We start from the raw sequence: 13968 nt of genomic DNA, 5'->3' as shown, positions 1-13968 counted from the left end.
CTGAGGGGAAAAGGACCTTGATACGAATATTATAAAGAATGTCATAACTAAGAGTGAACGCGCCCTAATTGTATTCACGTAAGAGTCCCGGATAAACAATGGAAAACCGACAGCTGCTGCTGATAATTTAGGAAAATGTCACAGTTACATAACACCGGGAACAACTGAAGCATTCTTTGTGCAAGCATAAATATTTTCGAGGTAAGGTATATAATAAACAATACGGATCAAAGTGATGTTTTCATTCTCGAATCTAGTGAAACCGAAACGTCACAACACAACACATATTTCGAATTTCCTCTGGAACAGTTTAAGAATATTTGTTTTCATCTTCCCCTTGTTTCTGTTTGTTTCAAAATAAGATATATTTAAACTATTTAAATAGTATGATGGAAGAAACGACTCTACCCGCCGAGGAACCCGAGGAATATGATTATGACAGTTTCGATGAACAGTTAGATGATCGTCCAACTGAAAGATGGGCTCCTCTCGGACAAGCCACTAGTCCAGCCCCATCAAGAATGGAACTGAAGTATGGGATTTATTTACACACATTAAAAATGAATTCAATAGCTATGCAATTTATACTTTCACTTTTTAACCTGGGTGGAGTAGTTTGATTAGATAAGACAATTAATCATATAATGATATTGTGCAATCAGGATTGTCCACAGGATTTTTAAGAATAGCAGTGGATGTTAAAAGAGTAGAAGGGATATCCGGGGTTCCACTCCTAACAGGGGATTGATGATAAATATCAAAGTACAGGGGGATTATGTCATTATATGCAGTGTAATTCATTGCAACTACAGTGGGATTTTGTCATTACTCATTACGGTAGTCACTTTTTAAGAGTAAAATATCATAATACAGAGGGCAGTGTAATATTCCAAATAAAATTCATTAAAGCATCATTTTGAAAGCTTACATAATTGGTGAATGGGGACATATTTCTTCTGTCCTGTTATCTTCCTCTGTTCCACCTCAAATCTCTTTGTCAAAACACTGACATTTAAATTTATTGACAACTAATATTGCCTCAGTGTATTTTTTTCATGCTGCTGAACTCCTTAAAATGTCTCAATCAACCATATATGGCCTTTGAATGTCAGCTTTAAAAATAAGCATTCTGGCTTTTCATGTTAAGGGTCTTTCAAGGTGAAGGTCCTGAAAAGTAAAGAAATTATTAGAAATAGGAATAAGATATATAAAACCATGTTTTAAGTTGGAACACATTTAATACAATAAATAATACCATAGTGAGTGCCAATAAAGCATTGCCATTAATCTATTTTTACAAAGTAGATCTTTACCTTTCTGTTTTGTTTGTTCAAATTTTCTCAACCAGAGCTACTCTTCTGCAGCTTTTCATCAATTAAAAGGTAAAAACACAGTGTTATCAAGCCTCTGTCATTTAAAAAAGGATATATCCATATCAAATCATTGTTATCTCAAAAGAATCTAACATCTTATATCATAATATGTTTTGGCAGCCATGAAAGTCACTTGGAAGAGTTAGATCGACTGGAGAAAGAACAGGAGCAGCTGAACTCTTCACTTCTTGCCCTCACGACACACTTCGCTCAGGTTCAGTTCAGACTGAAGCAAATAGTGAATTCAGAGCCGGACCAAAAGGAGGTTTGTCACAGATAAAATTATAGATAACTTATTCTAAAATTGGCAAAAATGTTGGCAAAGTGTTTATTTCTTTATTGCAGCCTATTGGTTTAGTGACATACATGTGATAAATAATTTGTTTCATGTTTTATTTATTTCCAGATTTATTTAAAGATTTTCTAAACAGAGTTCAATACAAGTAGATACAAAGTTTTTTCATGCATCCAGCATGTCTATGTTAGCTATGAAAATTGTGGCCCCATGTAATTTAAAAAGTTTACTAACAAAAAAAAACAAAACGAAATGATGGTTTTCATGCATTCTAGTAAAGTACTTTTCAAGCAGATGGCAGATAATTTGCATTACGTTTCATGCATTCCTATTTTCTTTTTCAAGTTAACTTTTACACTGAATTGTTTTAGCATTCCTCTACTAAAGTAGCATCATAGCCAGTACTTATACATAGCAAACTGCAATGAGCTACTAACTGTATTAAACAAGGATTTTTTTCTCTCGATAAAATAATATAACACAACACACTTTTTAATGAAATTATGCATGATAAAATAAAAAAGCATGTATTAAATGGAAATATAATTGAAGATGATATAAGCATATGCATTCAAAATGCAATCAGAATATGTGTGCATTCTATTTCATGTGTCTCTTAGATACATGTAGCTTGAAGATATTGTTATCTGTGTAAACTATTTTTACATCCAGTTAGCTTTGATTCACCCTAAGGCATAAACACCTATATTTATACTGTACAAGTAATTGGTAAATGTAGGTATGAATAAAGAAGTGTCAATGCTTGAATGACACTCTGAAATCCAATTGGAAATCACAAATATACAAATATTTAAAGCAATATGAGCTGCATGTTTGACATTGGAAAAAAATATTTCAAATTTGTAATTAACTATTTCATTGACATGAAAATGGAACGTTTATTAACTTTTGTTGTTCATATTTGCTAAGGAAGAACTTTTTTATAAGATTTGATTGCAGCAAAATTGAATTATTGTCGTCCTGTACAATAATGATTTCTTATATAATGCTGTATATTTGGTTGTACAGCAATATTTCTTCTGGGACATTTTTACACTTTATTTTGGTCTTTGTGATCATTAGGGTTTAGATTACATACAGATTAATCATAATAACACATTTTAACAGCAAAATATAATTTTCACAAATGCAGCTCATATTGCTTTAAATGTGTTTGGCATTATATTTAGTTGTTACAAAGTATGCATTTGCCAAATTTTCTTGTACATTGTATATATATTATTAAAAGAAATCAGTGCTAAAAATTAAAGAAAATGAACTCTCATATATAATATATTTTAAAAAATCCCAATATTCATTCTTTTAGAATACCAATAGTTGTAATACATGTATATGTAATATTATTAGCTCTATTTTACTTCTAGCATTGAACAACAGTACAAGATTGATTTTAAAATAAAAAATAATGAAAATTTGATGAATCTTTGACACAGGTATTGTTAAAGGAATTAGAAGAATTTGCTTTCAAAGGAATTCCAGATGTAAGGGGGAGTCGAGTACAAGATGCACAGATTTTGGAAGAAAGGGTCAGTTAAAATCATACTACATGTAAATCTCTCTCTCTCTCTCTCTCTCTCTCTCTTGTGTAACCCCCCCCCCTTCAGTCTTCACTATAGGTGTTTGGTAAGATTCTGACATACACTTTGATGATTTCTTCTTCTTCCAGAGTGACAAAGAACATGAAGATAAAATAAATGAACAAAGAGAGAAACAAAGGGAATTAATTCAACAGCTGAAATCACAGCTTGAGGATTTAGAAAATTATGCATATGAGGTAAAGAACTGATGCATTTTTTAAACAATAGCATGAAAGTTAAATGTGAGAAAAGTTGCTATCGGATATAATAATTACAATACTAGCACTCTTCTCAAAATTCTGGTCAAAATAGGCTACTGTGGAAAAAAATAGTTTGTTTCTCCTCTCTTAACAAGTAAAAATACTGTTTTTTAATATCCTCCATAGGTTTCACATGAAGTTTTGAATATTTATGTTTTTTACACCCCCCCCCCCAATTATGCTAAAGTGAACTCTTAAAAATCAGACTATCTGGGGTTGTGTTAGGACAGAAATGATATAGGATCACATTCCAACATCTGTAATATTTTGGGAGGTGGGGGTAGGGTGGGGGTGCTTCCACTGTGAGCAGACTGGAGAAACAACAGGGCTGACAATAAATTTTACATTAAGGGAGATAATTGCATATGTAAATTTCTTTTATTTTCCAAGGAAATTAAATTACAATGAGTAACTATGCACTCTTCTTTCATACACAAATTAGTTATGATTCAAAATCATCCAAATTTTGGGGCAATTAGTTTAAGTTAGATAGTTTATTACTCTTGAAGATCAGTATGATAAGCAATAGTTGATCAAGCAGATACTTTTAACAAACCAATTAAGACTATAGATTGTAAAAAAAAATTGTTCTCTGTTTGCAGACAGGAGATGTTGAAGAGCTGCCCACTAATAAGATGATGGAGAAACAGAGGATTGTTATCGACGAGCTTAAGACCAAACTGGACCTCAATATGGAGAATTTTGATAAACTCAGGTACAAATCAAGAACTGTAATAATTGTATACAGTGTCAATCATGTGTCAACAGAACAGAATATAAGAGACATACAATAAAAGTCAGTCACTGCAGTATTTAAGGTAGGTCTCGGGTTTACTGCGTAAAAATTCTTACGAGAAAACATATCCTGAAAATTTGATAAAATGTTCCTTAGCATTTAAAGCGTATCATCTGCAATTTTTATGAAATTTGCCTAAGTAATTTTAATGTTATAGTACTGTAAACGCGGTATAGTTTTTAATCCTTTTTGACGCTTTTATCATTGAAATATATGGGAAAATGACGTTTTTAAGCCAATTTTGTGAAAATAGTTTCTTTTAAAAAGGTTGGATAACTTTTTAAAGACGTAGACGAATTATTCAGGAATTTCAAAATGTCAAGATGAGGTAAAATCAAAACCATTAATATAAAATAATCAATATGTCTTCTCGCTAGATTTTTTGCTAAATAATTTCAAAGTTTTCTTTTAAAGTGATAAAATTTGGCGTTTATGGTGTTATTAATATGTACAACGTCATTTGTTGAACGTAGTCACGTTTACAGTACTAGAATAAATATATTGACCTATGGAATATGCAAGTATTAAAAGGTGATATCGATACAAAATTTAATTTTATTCATCATTTAATTCATTGCGGAGACATATTAGGATGACCAGCAACTTAGTTTCACTAGTATTGTGAAATTCATATTCTGATCACAAAGTCAGAATGAACGGTATAAATAATCCTCGTGCAGCGACATTAACATGCAGCGACAATGTTCTCCGCGAGTGAGAAAATATTAGTACCTGTATTTTTATGCATGGAAATGCATGGTCAATAGGATTTCAGGCATAAAACAAAAATTTGATCACTTTATTTGAAACGGTAGGAAAAACATCCCTATCATGAGGAAATAAGTAGGCGGGGGGGGGGGGGGAGGGGGAGTACCTGCAATGTTCTTTCTATATTAGTCGCAAGGTATTGTATATGGCTCTAAATCTCAAGCAATTTTTTTTAATTTCGAATTTTCTGAATTAAATTTCAATACGTAAAATGTAAAACACTCGCATTTAGCTTTTACACGTTGAGCTTTTGTCATATCCTGAAAAAAATTATACTTGTAAATTGTTTACAGTGTTTTGTAAGTCTTAAAATCCAGGTGTTTGAATAAATTTGATTTTTAAACGCATTTCACAATTTATTATCAAGAAAAACAAGGTGAGTGCACGAGATTTAAATTCATAACAACCAACCAATATTAATAATGATAATTAAAAAAAAAAAACAGGAAAATACTTGTTATTAAATATAACTCGTTTTTAGTGATGAGGATTAATTTCCATCCTGAAAAGTAAACGCATATTTTCGCCCCGGCTTTGGTTTGAAGTCAAGTTCTCCTGAGTTTCAAATAACGTGCGCACATACAATCCCTCAAGTTTCTCGCTAAGCAATTTTTTATTTATGATAACTTTCTTTCTGCTAGCCATTAATTTTACGCTGATTTATTCTGATTGACTTTTAGCAGTTTAGTTACACTTCAAATTTAATTTATTGCTTTCATTTGGTATTGTAGTTAATTAGTCCAAAGACATTACATATAATCACACCAAAATTTTGACTGAAATTTATTTTTAAAACATGTACGAGGTTTATGTACAAAAGCATGCACTTTGTGTTAAATCTACTTTTAAATTCGTACAGACTTGAAGTCATTCGCAGAGAATTAAACGGGAAACACAGTGACGTTGCCTTTGTGACGTAACTGACGTCATAATCAAATGTGCACAAAACAACCTCTCGAATCGTCAAAATTGTGTACCAAAATTGATGACAAAAGCAAACCCGCGACCTACCTTAAGAATTGTCAAATCAGATATTGAAATTCTTGTTTGTTATTTCAGCACGGACGACTTGAAAAACGTAGTGGATCATGCCATAGGACAGGTAGAGTTTACATTCATTAATTATCATTCAGTCAAAAGTGGTAGAATTCAACTATTTAATGTTAATAAAATTTGAAGAAATAGATAAATTAAGATATTTGTAATATCTCTTAAGATAACCACAAAACATGGAGGTATGTATGAATTAGGCACTTAGTTAAAGTCGGCATGGTAGAAAATGCTATTTAGAGAAAAATAGTTTAGAGTTTATGATTTATTTTTAGATTGTTAACCCTGCCAAGGTTAAAGAAAAGCTTGTAGGACAGCTTAGAACTCAGGTGGTGGATCTAGAGAGGTTTATTGCTTTCCTGCAAGGTAGGGTTAATAGAGTTCCCTCCCTTTAAATGCTTTTTATAGCTTGTTTATGAAACAGTTGCTACAGTAAATTTTTATTTTCTTCTTGAAAAAAAAAATGAATTGTTTTGAATGTTTCTGTAATATTTTTAAAGAGTCAGCTCAAATATTGTTAGGTTTTGGGTATTATAAATGTATGCTTATTAACATATATACATGTACGAGTATTTCAGTTGCACATTTCATTGAATACTGTAGGAGAAGCTAGCAGCCCAGGACCTCTAGGGAAAGAGAGATGCACTTGCCCAGTTCATAAGGTAAATATTTTCCTAATAAATAATTAAATATGAAGAACTTGATACGTGCATTTAGGCCACAGGTAATTAAATGCAGACACATTTGACTGTAAACAGGTCCATTTGATTTCATGGTTTATTTTATATATAAAATCACCCAATCTGTAGATCAATTAACTGTTACTTTATATCCAGTTTCTGATTTTATTTTATTAAAAGCAGATTTTTAAATGCTTTCATTACCTGTTATGTAAACCTTCTATGGCTTGGGATTGACAGGTTTATAAAAAACATAAAAAGTAATGTTCTTGAATTTAGTTATTTGAGTACTAGTCACAATCTTTTGCTTAAAAATACATGTTTACTCTTCTAGTATGTTTTCATTGTTCCTAGTTGTTTTAGCATATGTGTATATTTAAAAAAATATTTAAAAAGTAAGACTTAAATAGAGAGTAAATATTTTTTAAGTTCTTAATTTGAGTTGTAAACAAATAAAAGATGTAAACTTCTTTTGTTCAGTTTCCGGATGACAGTTCCGATACCTCAAAAGACTGCTGTACGGGAGTACCCCAAAGCCAGAATCGTCGCCTGAAGGAGAAAGCCGAGAGGGAAAAGAATGTCAAGGATACGCAGGCCTTCATCAAGAAGACCTTAACCATACTACAGATGTTCATTATCTCACAGTTTGGATGTGGGTCAGGAGAGTTCAAGAAAAACATGATGAAAAAGACAACAAAGGGAAACCACTGGGGGTAGAGAGTTATTGTACTGTATTCAATGTTCTAGCAACCTAAAATCATGAATGTGATGCCCCTGTAATAGCATCAGTAAAAATATGCTAAACAAATTCAGAGCATAAAGTACAAATGAATTTTTTTCTACCTACCTCATATCTATAATTTTTTTTAACCAGTGACCTTAGAGCTAGGTTAGAATTGGCCATCAACAAAACATTAGAACTGTCACAAAATCAAGAGGAGGATCCAAAAGATGACCAGAGTGAATATGGAAGTGATTCAGAAGAGGTGAGTACCAGAAAAACAATAGAACTGTCATAATTATAAGACAAAGTACCAAAAGATGACTGAAAATATAAGTGAATATGGATGTGATTAAGAAGAGGTGAGAATGCTGAACTTCCAACCTTTGTGATATTAACCTCAGGTTTATGATTTGAGAGACTAAAGTATCCAGGTACACAGTAAAATTTTGTAATTTATTCTTTTGATTTCCTTTTTTCTTTGTTAAAAGTTTGAATTACCCAAATTTTCATCGTCCTTGCTCTTCATGTGCACTGATATAATGAGTCATAGTCCTTACAGTGCCTGTGTGTATTGTCTTTGTCTGCTTCACTTCTGCTTCACAGTGTATAAGTCTTCATCACTTGAAACGTACTTTTGGATGACTTTGAGGTCATTAACATTACCGTTATCATAATTGTGTCAAAGACAATGACTCAGTACAAGTAAGAAATGTGACATACTCTATCACTGAACAATGATGTGCAGTAGATAACAGTTTGTAAACTAGGTTAGTTTTAGTGTTTGATTTTGTGCTTAATTACCCATTCCTGTGTGTTTCAGAGCCAGGAGCAGAGTAGTCCCGCCCTGACTCAGTGCGTGAGGAAGGACCTCGCCATGGCGATCCGGGACCTGATGCAACACGGACTTATGGAGGTCAGCACTGTCCTAAAACAACAGGACACTGTATCTAATCAGTCAGATGACATGCATGGTATAAGTGTAGCTATGTGAAAGTAAATTCATGGTCAGTTTCTTAAACTATTGACCTACCATGTATACAGTTTGTAAACAGGAGATGCACTAAGCACTGGTCATTAATTAAGGGAGAAAAATGCACATTTCTCATCAACATCGGTAAAATTCACATAATGTTTAATGCCCAGTGCCATCATATTCTTTGCGAAAAAAGGGATGGGTTATAGAAGTTCTGATGCAAACTCCTGAATTTCAGATAATTTTATATATGAAGCTTATTGATGAAGAGAAGTGAAACATGATTGTAGAAAACTGTTCCTTCAAACCTGAAACAGAAACTTTATATAAAAGATATATGAACTGGCTTCAGTTTAGCAGCAAATATTGCATCATTTATTTATTTACAGATAAGATTTATCTGATAATAAGATATAGTTCATCACACTCCGGAGACACCTGTGCATTACACTTTCTGTGTATTCAGGCCAATTCAGTTCACGTACATCTAGCGCCCACTTAATTATCTTTGTGTTTGTTTATCGTATCATATCCATGGCCTATATATCCTAAAGGTTTCAGTTATCAATAACAAACAAATTCTGTCATGTGTTCCTAAATTTAATCAATGCATTTAGAGAAATGTTAGTTTCAGTGATAATGAAATCATATACAGTGTACTTGTATCAAACATCAGATTATAGGTTCACCATTGTATGAAAAACTTTCCTATTTAAAAAAAAAACCCACAACCAACCACTTTTTTTTTCAAAGGGGGGAGGGGGAGGGGGGTCAGTGTGTGAAGATTAAAATTTAATATGTAGTTCTTTATATGCTTGTTGGAAACTTACAACAAGGATGTAGGTAAAAGCTTGGTTCTTTTTTTGCTCTACCCCGACAGATCAGCAGTTGTCACACCTAACCCTGTAACTTAGGGTTTTCGTTGTAGGTGGGGCAGAGTAAGAGTTTGGTGCCTTTTGGCTGTATCCCCAACAGATCAGCAGCTATCACACACTCTCTACATGCCTGGGATTTACTTCTCAAGTTTTATGATATGAAGGTAAGTTTGAATGTAGCTAAACAGTGTAAAAATGATATAACTACTGGTACCTTAAGTCAAAAAAGTTTTAAGGTGGAAAGAATACTGTAAACCAATTTTTATTTACATCTTTCATTCTCATCCCAAGTTTAGAATCCATCAGCGCCAACTAGGCAGTATTCTACATAGATACTTTGGTAAATGATTGGGTCTTGAGGAAAAATACTTACGAGTGAAGAAAGGTTGCAAAACTCGCAGATAATAATTCTCACACAAAAATAGATACCGTATTTGTTTACAGTAGTTCATTGCATGAAAAAATCCAGATACTTTGATGACTGAGAAGGCTCTTGGGTCATTTGATTATGTTGATGATTGGAATGGAAATTTTATCATGTCAGAAGTTAATTCCTATCTAAATGGTGAACATTTAATACTTTTTGATCAACTCTTCCTTTTAAGAAGCAATGAGACAAAGTTAAATTCTAGCTTTTTTTTCAGCATGGCAGACAATACAATGAGTCCCCAGCCAGAAAGTTGTCCCAGTCCTTTCACTTGGAGATGGTCGGGGGAAAGCCCATCACAGCCAAACAGACTTTACTGGGGGCCATAGACACAGTCATCTCCTCACACACCCCACTCAAACGCTCAGAAGACTCTCATTTTAAAGCTTTCATCTCCTTGGCTCTTAAGTAAGCAGGAAAAATATATTTTAAAACTCTAAAGACATTTGTTGCCTTATGCAGAATTTTGAAGTTACATAATCAGAGGTTAATTATTAGTGATATATTTCTTGATTTCTTAATCTGTTTTCTATTTGACAGTGAAAAGAAGTTGGTGGTCTGGTTTAAGTTACTTTTTCGCACTCAGACTCTGATAGATAGCTACTATCAGGACTGGAGTTATGTGGCCAGGACAGGTTAGATATCACTGTGTGGGGAAAACGGGAAAAAAGAGATATGTTTAGTACATTGTGTTTAATGAATACCATAGAGTTTTGGAAATTTTAATTGATGTTTTAAAAATAGGTTAAGGGGGTTATGGCAAATAAAAAATTGCTACCTTTAATGGATAACTTTTAAAAGCCATCGCAAACAATTTGTTCAAGTTGTTCATGCAAAGTCATTCTTGTGTGGAAGAAAATTTGTGTTCATTTTCCTCTGCCTCAGGTTATACAATAACCTGATAGAAATTCGCAATGCTGCAATCCCAATTACAGGAATCCTCAGACAAAGGGATCCTTATGTGTCTCCTATATGCTATGCAGGCAAAGTAACATATTTTGCTGCAGATTATGTTATTTAACTGTTGCAAGTTTTACATTTGTTTTATAGGTTTTGATGATGCTCTTAAGTCCCTGGACAAGCTGAACAGCATTCCATTCAAACTTCCTGTTGACCTTGCCGTACGACCTTTCAGTAATATCAAGGATGCGTTCTAACCTTCTTCAGCTTAAAGACACAATATTGATGGATTCAGCAGGGGGTATTTACCCAAAGATTCAAAAAATAAGATTCCTACTTAAGAATTTTTTTCCATCCCTGTCATCTTTTCAGGAATTTTGAACTCTGTTAATAATTTTTTTCACTCAACATCATGTGTTTGTTTTATAATCCTTAAACAATTTTTGTAGATCATATTTTTTAGACTTGAAACTGATAAGAAGCATTATCATTATAATATTCAATTGATGAATTTAAAATTTCATGAATGTGCTCTTTTATAGCATAGATATGTCCAGTTTTCATATTAATATCATATGCATACCAACTGACAAGTCTCGTTTTATGTTGGAATAAAGTTACTTAATCTCACAATATTTAATAGGATAAACTTGCAATTTCAAAGATTTCGATACACTAAATCCATTTCAATTCTTTTTAACTTAGTCAGAAAACTTATTGTTATTAGTTTAGTTCCCTAATGGAGTAGGATTTTTTTTAGGGGTGGGTGGGTAGACTAGGTAATCATAGAGCTAAGGGGATGTGGCTAGGTGTACTGTAGTTACTCTACTCTTTTCAATTATTTCTATGCGCCATTTTTTCAGAAGGAAAGGGCATCAAGAGTATTTATTTAGCCTTATTGGTTATGATAAACTAAATGTTTTAGAAGTCCAGATCCCTGTATCCCTTTGGAGTTACAATGTACCAAGTTGTATCCACATGTAATTCTTGTATATCATAATGTCATTTAGAACCATTTCCAGCTTAGTTTGGACTTTCAGTAAGTCATGGCATTCTCGACGCTACATGTTTACTGCCTGTCAAATGGCGAATAGATTCTCATTGGTTAAGAAATTAATAACATCAGGAACTTTAAATTGTTGTTGACAAGATTGTTGATGAGATGAATTAAGCTTCAGCTCTTTGTAGGATGAAACAATGTAATTGGTTATTCGATACACTGATTGGCATTTGCCCGAATTTCTATCCCATGTATATTTCAACAGTGAAGGAAAGCTGTGTAAATTTCAGAAGCTATTTATGTAACGTCAAGAATGTCACACCTTACTGAAAGTACAAACTAAGCTAGAAATGGTCCTACCTAGGATAATTCAAAATTCGTGAGTGACTCTGACATTTTTATGAATAGGAAATTCAACTTTTATCCCTTGCTCCAGTTTATTGAACACTGAGATGAACTCAATGATATCTCACAATATTCACTATGTCCAGTTTTTTCTGACTTTAATGTCATGAAATCAACACCTGCCTACCCACCTCCTTTCAAGAAAAACCTAGATATATTATGTAAAGGATCCGGAGATGGTGCTTTATGTTCATAAAAGTTATTATTAAAATATAGACATAATATTTGTGCAATAGATAGACTGAGTAAAGAATCTCTTCTGAAATGTATACAAAGTACTTCATATGTAGGTCTTCAATATTGACGCAATACTAATTGTATCAGAGTTTCATATATATTAGCATTTTTGGATATATACCTGTAAGTTAAATATAAAGCGAATCTCACTTTTTCTGTCTCCAATCATGGTTAAATATTCTATATCACTTATATAATAGCTCAATGATAATTATTTATTAGCTTTTTGTGGATTACGCTGTAGTTGAGCATATTAACTAATGAATTCCATTAACTTTTACATTCCTTAAGTTATGTTCTGAATTAATGATCATAATAGATCTCTTTGCTTTATAAAAATACATTGTATTTATAAATGTATTTATTCTTGTAGGAAATCCATCTGTTTACATTTATGTTATATTTTATTCTTCACACATTATACATGTATGCTCATATTATTATTTTTCAAAGTTTATGTACTAGTATTTATGAAAATGAAATCCTTTGTTCTTTATCTGATTAATCTATCTTTTTTATGGTTGTGTTGATAAAATACTGCATATTTTTGTGCAATAATTTTTGTTTTGAAATCCAGTTTCCTATCCTATGTATGTTATAATTATAATAATAATGTACTGTACTTGTATGTATGAAAAGCCAAAATTCATCAGGTTACTGTATGCATGTTTGAGAATATTTATTTGTAAACTTACGGGGAAATGGGTATATGTATGATGTCATGAGTAGTTATTTAAAAAAGATCAATTTCAAAATATACCAAACATTATAAATGTAGATTACAGCAGTCAAATATCAAATGAGAAAATAATTCATAGGTATACATTTTTCACCACAAATACAATTACTATAAATGTTTGTAATGAACTATATGTAAGTAAAATCTTCTGCTCTCTTATTTATAAAATGTGATAAAATTTCAAATAATTGGTTAACATGTTTCTGTGCAATATCCTTGTAAATATATAAATATAGTACATAAGAGACCGTATAACTATACATGCTACATAAGTCTCTGGTTCATGCTCTTGAGTTTACCTGCAATACCTCTTTTTAACGTGAATTATGGTTAGAAGTAATAAGATATTTTACTCCTATTAATGATAATTATAATTGGCATTTAAATCTCTCACATTGTTATCTTTGTTGTAGAATGAATAAATTTATTTTGATGTTGCATTATTTAGTCTTTTTTTTCTCGATACAAATGTTCCTTTTTAGCCATTACATAGTGGCATTGAATTTGAATTATTTAGAAAACAGGAATCTCTTCAGTAGGACTTTTTATCCATTTGTTACAATATCAGTATACAGTATATGGCTGTAAGTGAAGCATATAATTTTTATAAGAACAAAACCAATTTTTGCTAATTTTCCACCATACAGTCAAACTTCATTATCGTGAACCTGATGGGGATGAGAAAAAACTTTGAGATATCCAAGGATTCAAGATATCAAGGGTAAAATACAAATACATGTATGTGGTTTGGACTTCCACATCACTTTGACATATATCCGTGGAATCCGAGATACCAAAGTTCAACTATTTTCTTTCAAATGATGTAAATTTCTCCCTTTTTTAAATAAAAAGATACATGTACATGTAC

At 32.1% G+C, this 13968-nt stretch overlaps 1 protein-coding gene across 1 annotated transcript; it reads left to right on the top strand.

Moving 5' to 3' along the window:
- Positions 1–57: 57 nt before the first annotated feature.
- Positions 58–13543, top strand: LOC134252702 (RUN domain-containing protein 1-like). Its single transcript, XM_062735208.1, has 16 exons — positions 58–201; positions 386–532; positions 1494–1638; positions 3123–3215; positions 3356–3463; positions 4129–4241; positions 6150–6192; positions 6416–6506; positions 6744–6802; positions 7301–7533; positions 7695–7806; positions 8365–8457; positions 9446–9556; positions 10037–10227; positions 10360–10454; positions 10870–13543. Exons 2-16 carry the CDS (start codon positions 387–389, stop codon positions 10974–10976), a joined length of 1740 nt encoding a protein of 579 aa, XP_062591192.1. The 5' UTR covers positions 58–201; position 386; the 3' UTR covers positions 10977–13543.
- The last annotated feature ends 425 nt before the right edge of the window (positions 13544–13968 follow it).

The sequence above is a fragment of the Saccostrea cucullata genome, unplaced genomic scaffold, assembly GCF_032062105.1.
Source record: "Saccostrea cucullata isolate Sc308-1 unplaced genomic scaffold, CSIRO_AGI_Scuc_v1 ctg99, whole genome shotgun sequence".
In the NCBI taxonomy this organism is placed as follows: Eukaryota; Metazoa; Mollusca; class Bivalvia; order Ostreida; family Ostreidae; genus Saccostrea; species Saccostrea cuccullata.
This window is presented reverse-complemented; position numbering and strand designations above follow the sequence as displayed.

What these genes read in the sequence shown, in the direction of transcription:
- LOC134252702 (XM_062735208.1), top strand. Translation starts at nt 387, where the DNA reads ATGATGGAAGAAACGACTCTACCCGCCGAGGAACCCGAGGAATATGAT. An exon ending in GTTTATTGCTTTCCTGCAAG is followed by an intron (nt 6,507 to 6,743) that starts GTAGGGTTAATA and finishes TGAATACTGTAG; the next exon opens with GAGAAGCTAGCAGCCCAGGA. An exon ending in TCAAGTTTTATGATATGAAG is followed by an intron (nt 9,557 to 10,036) that starts GTAAGTTTGAAT and finishes CTTTTTTTTCAG; the next exon opens with CATGGCAGACAATACAATGA.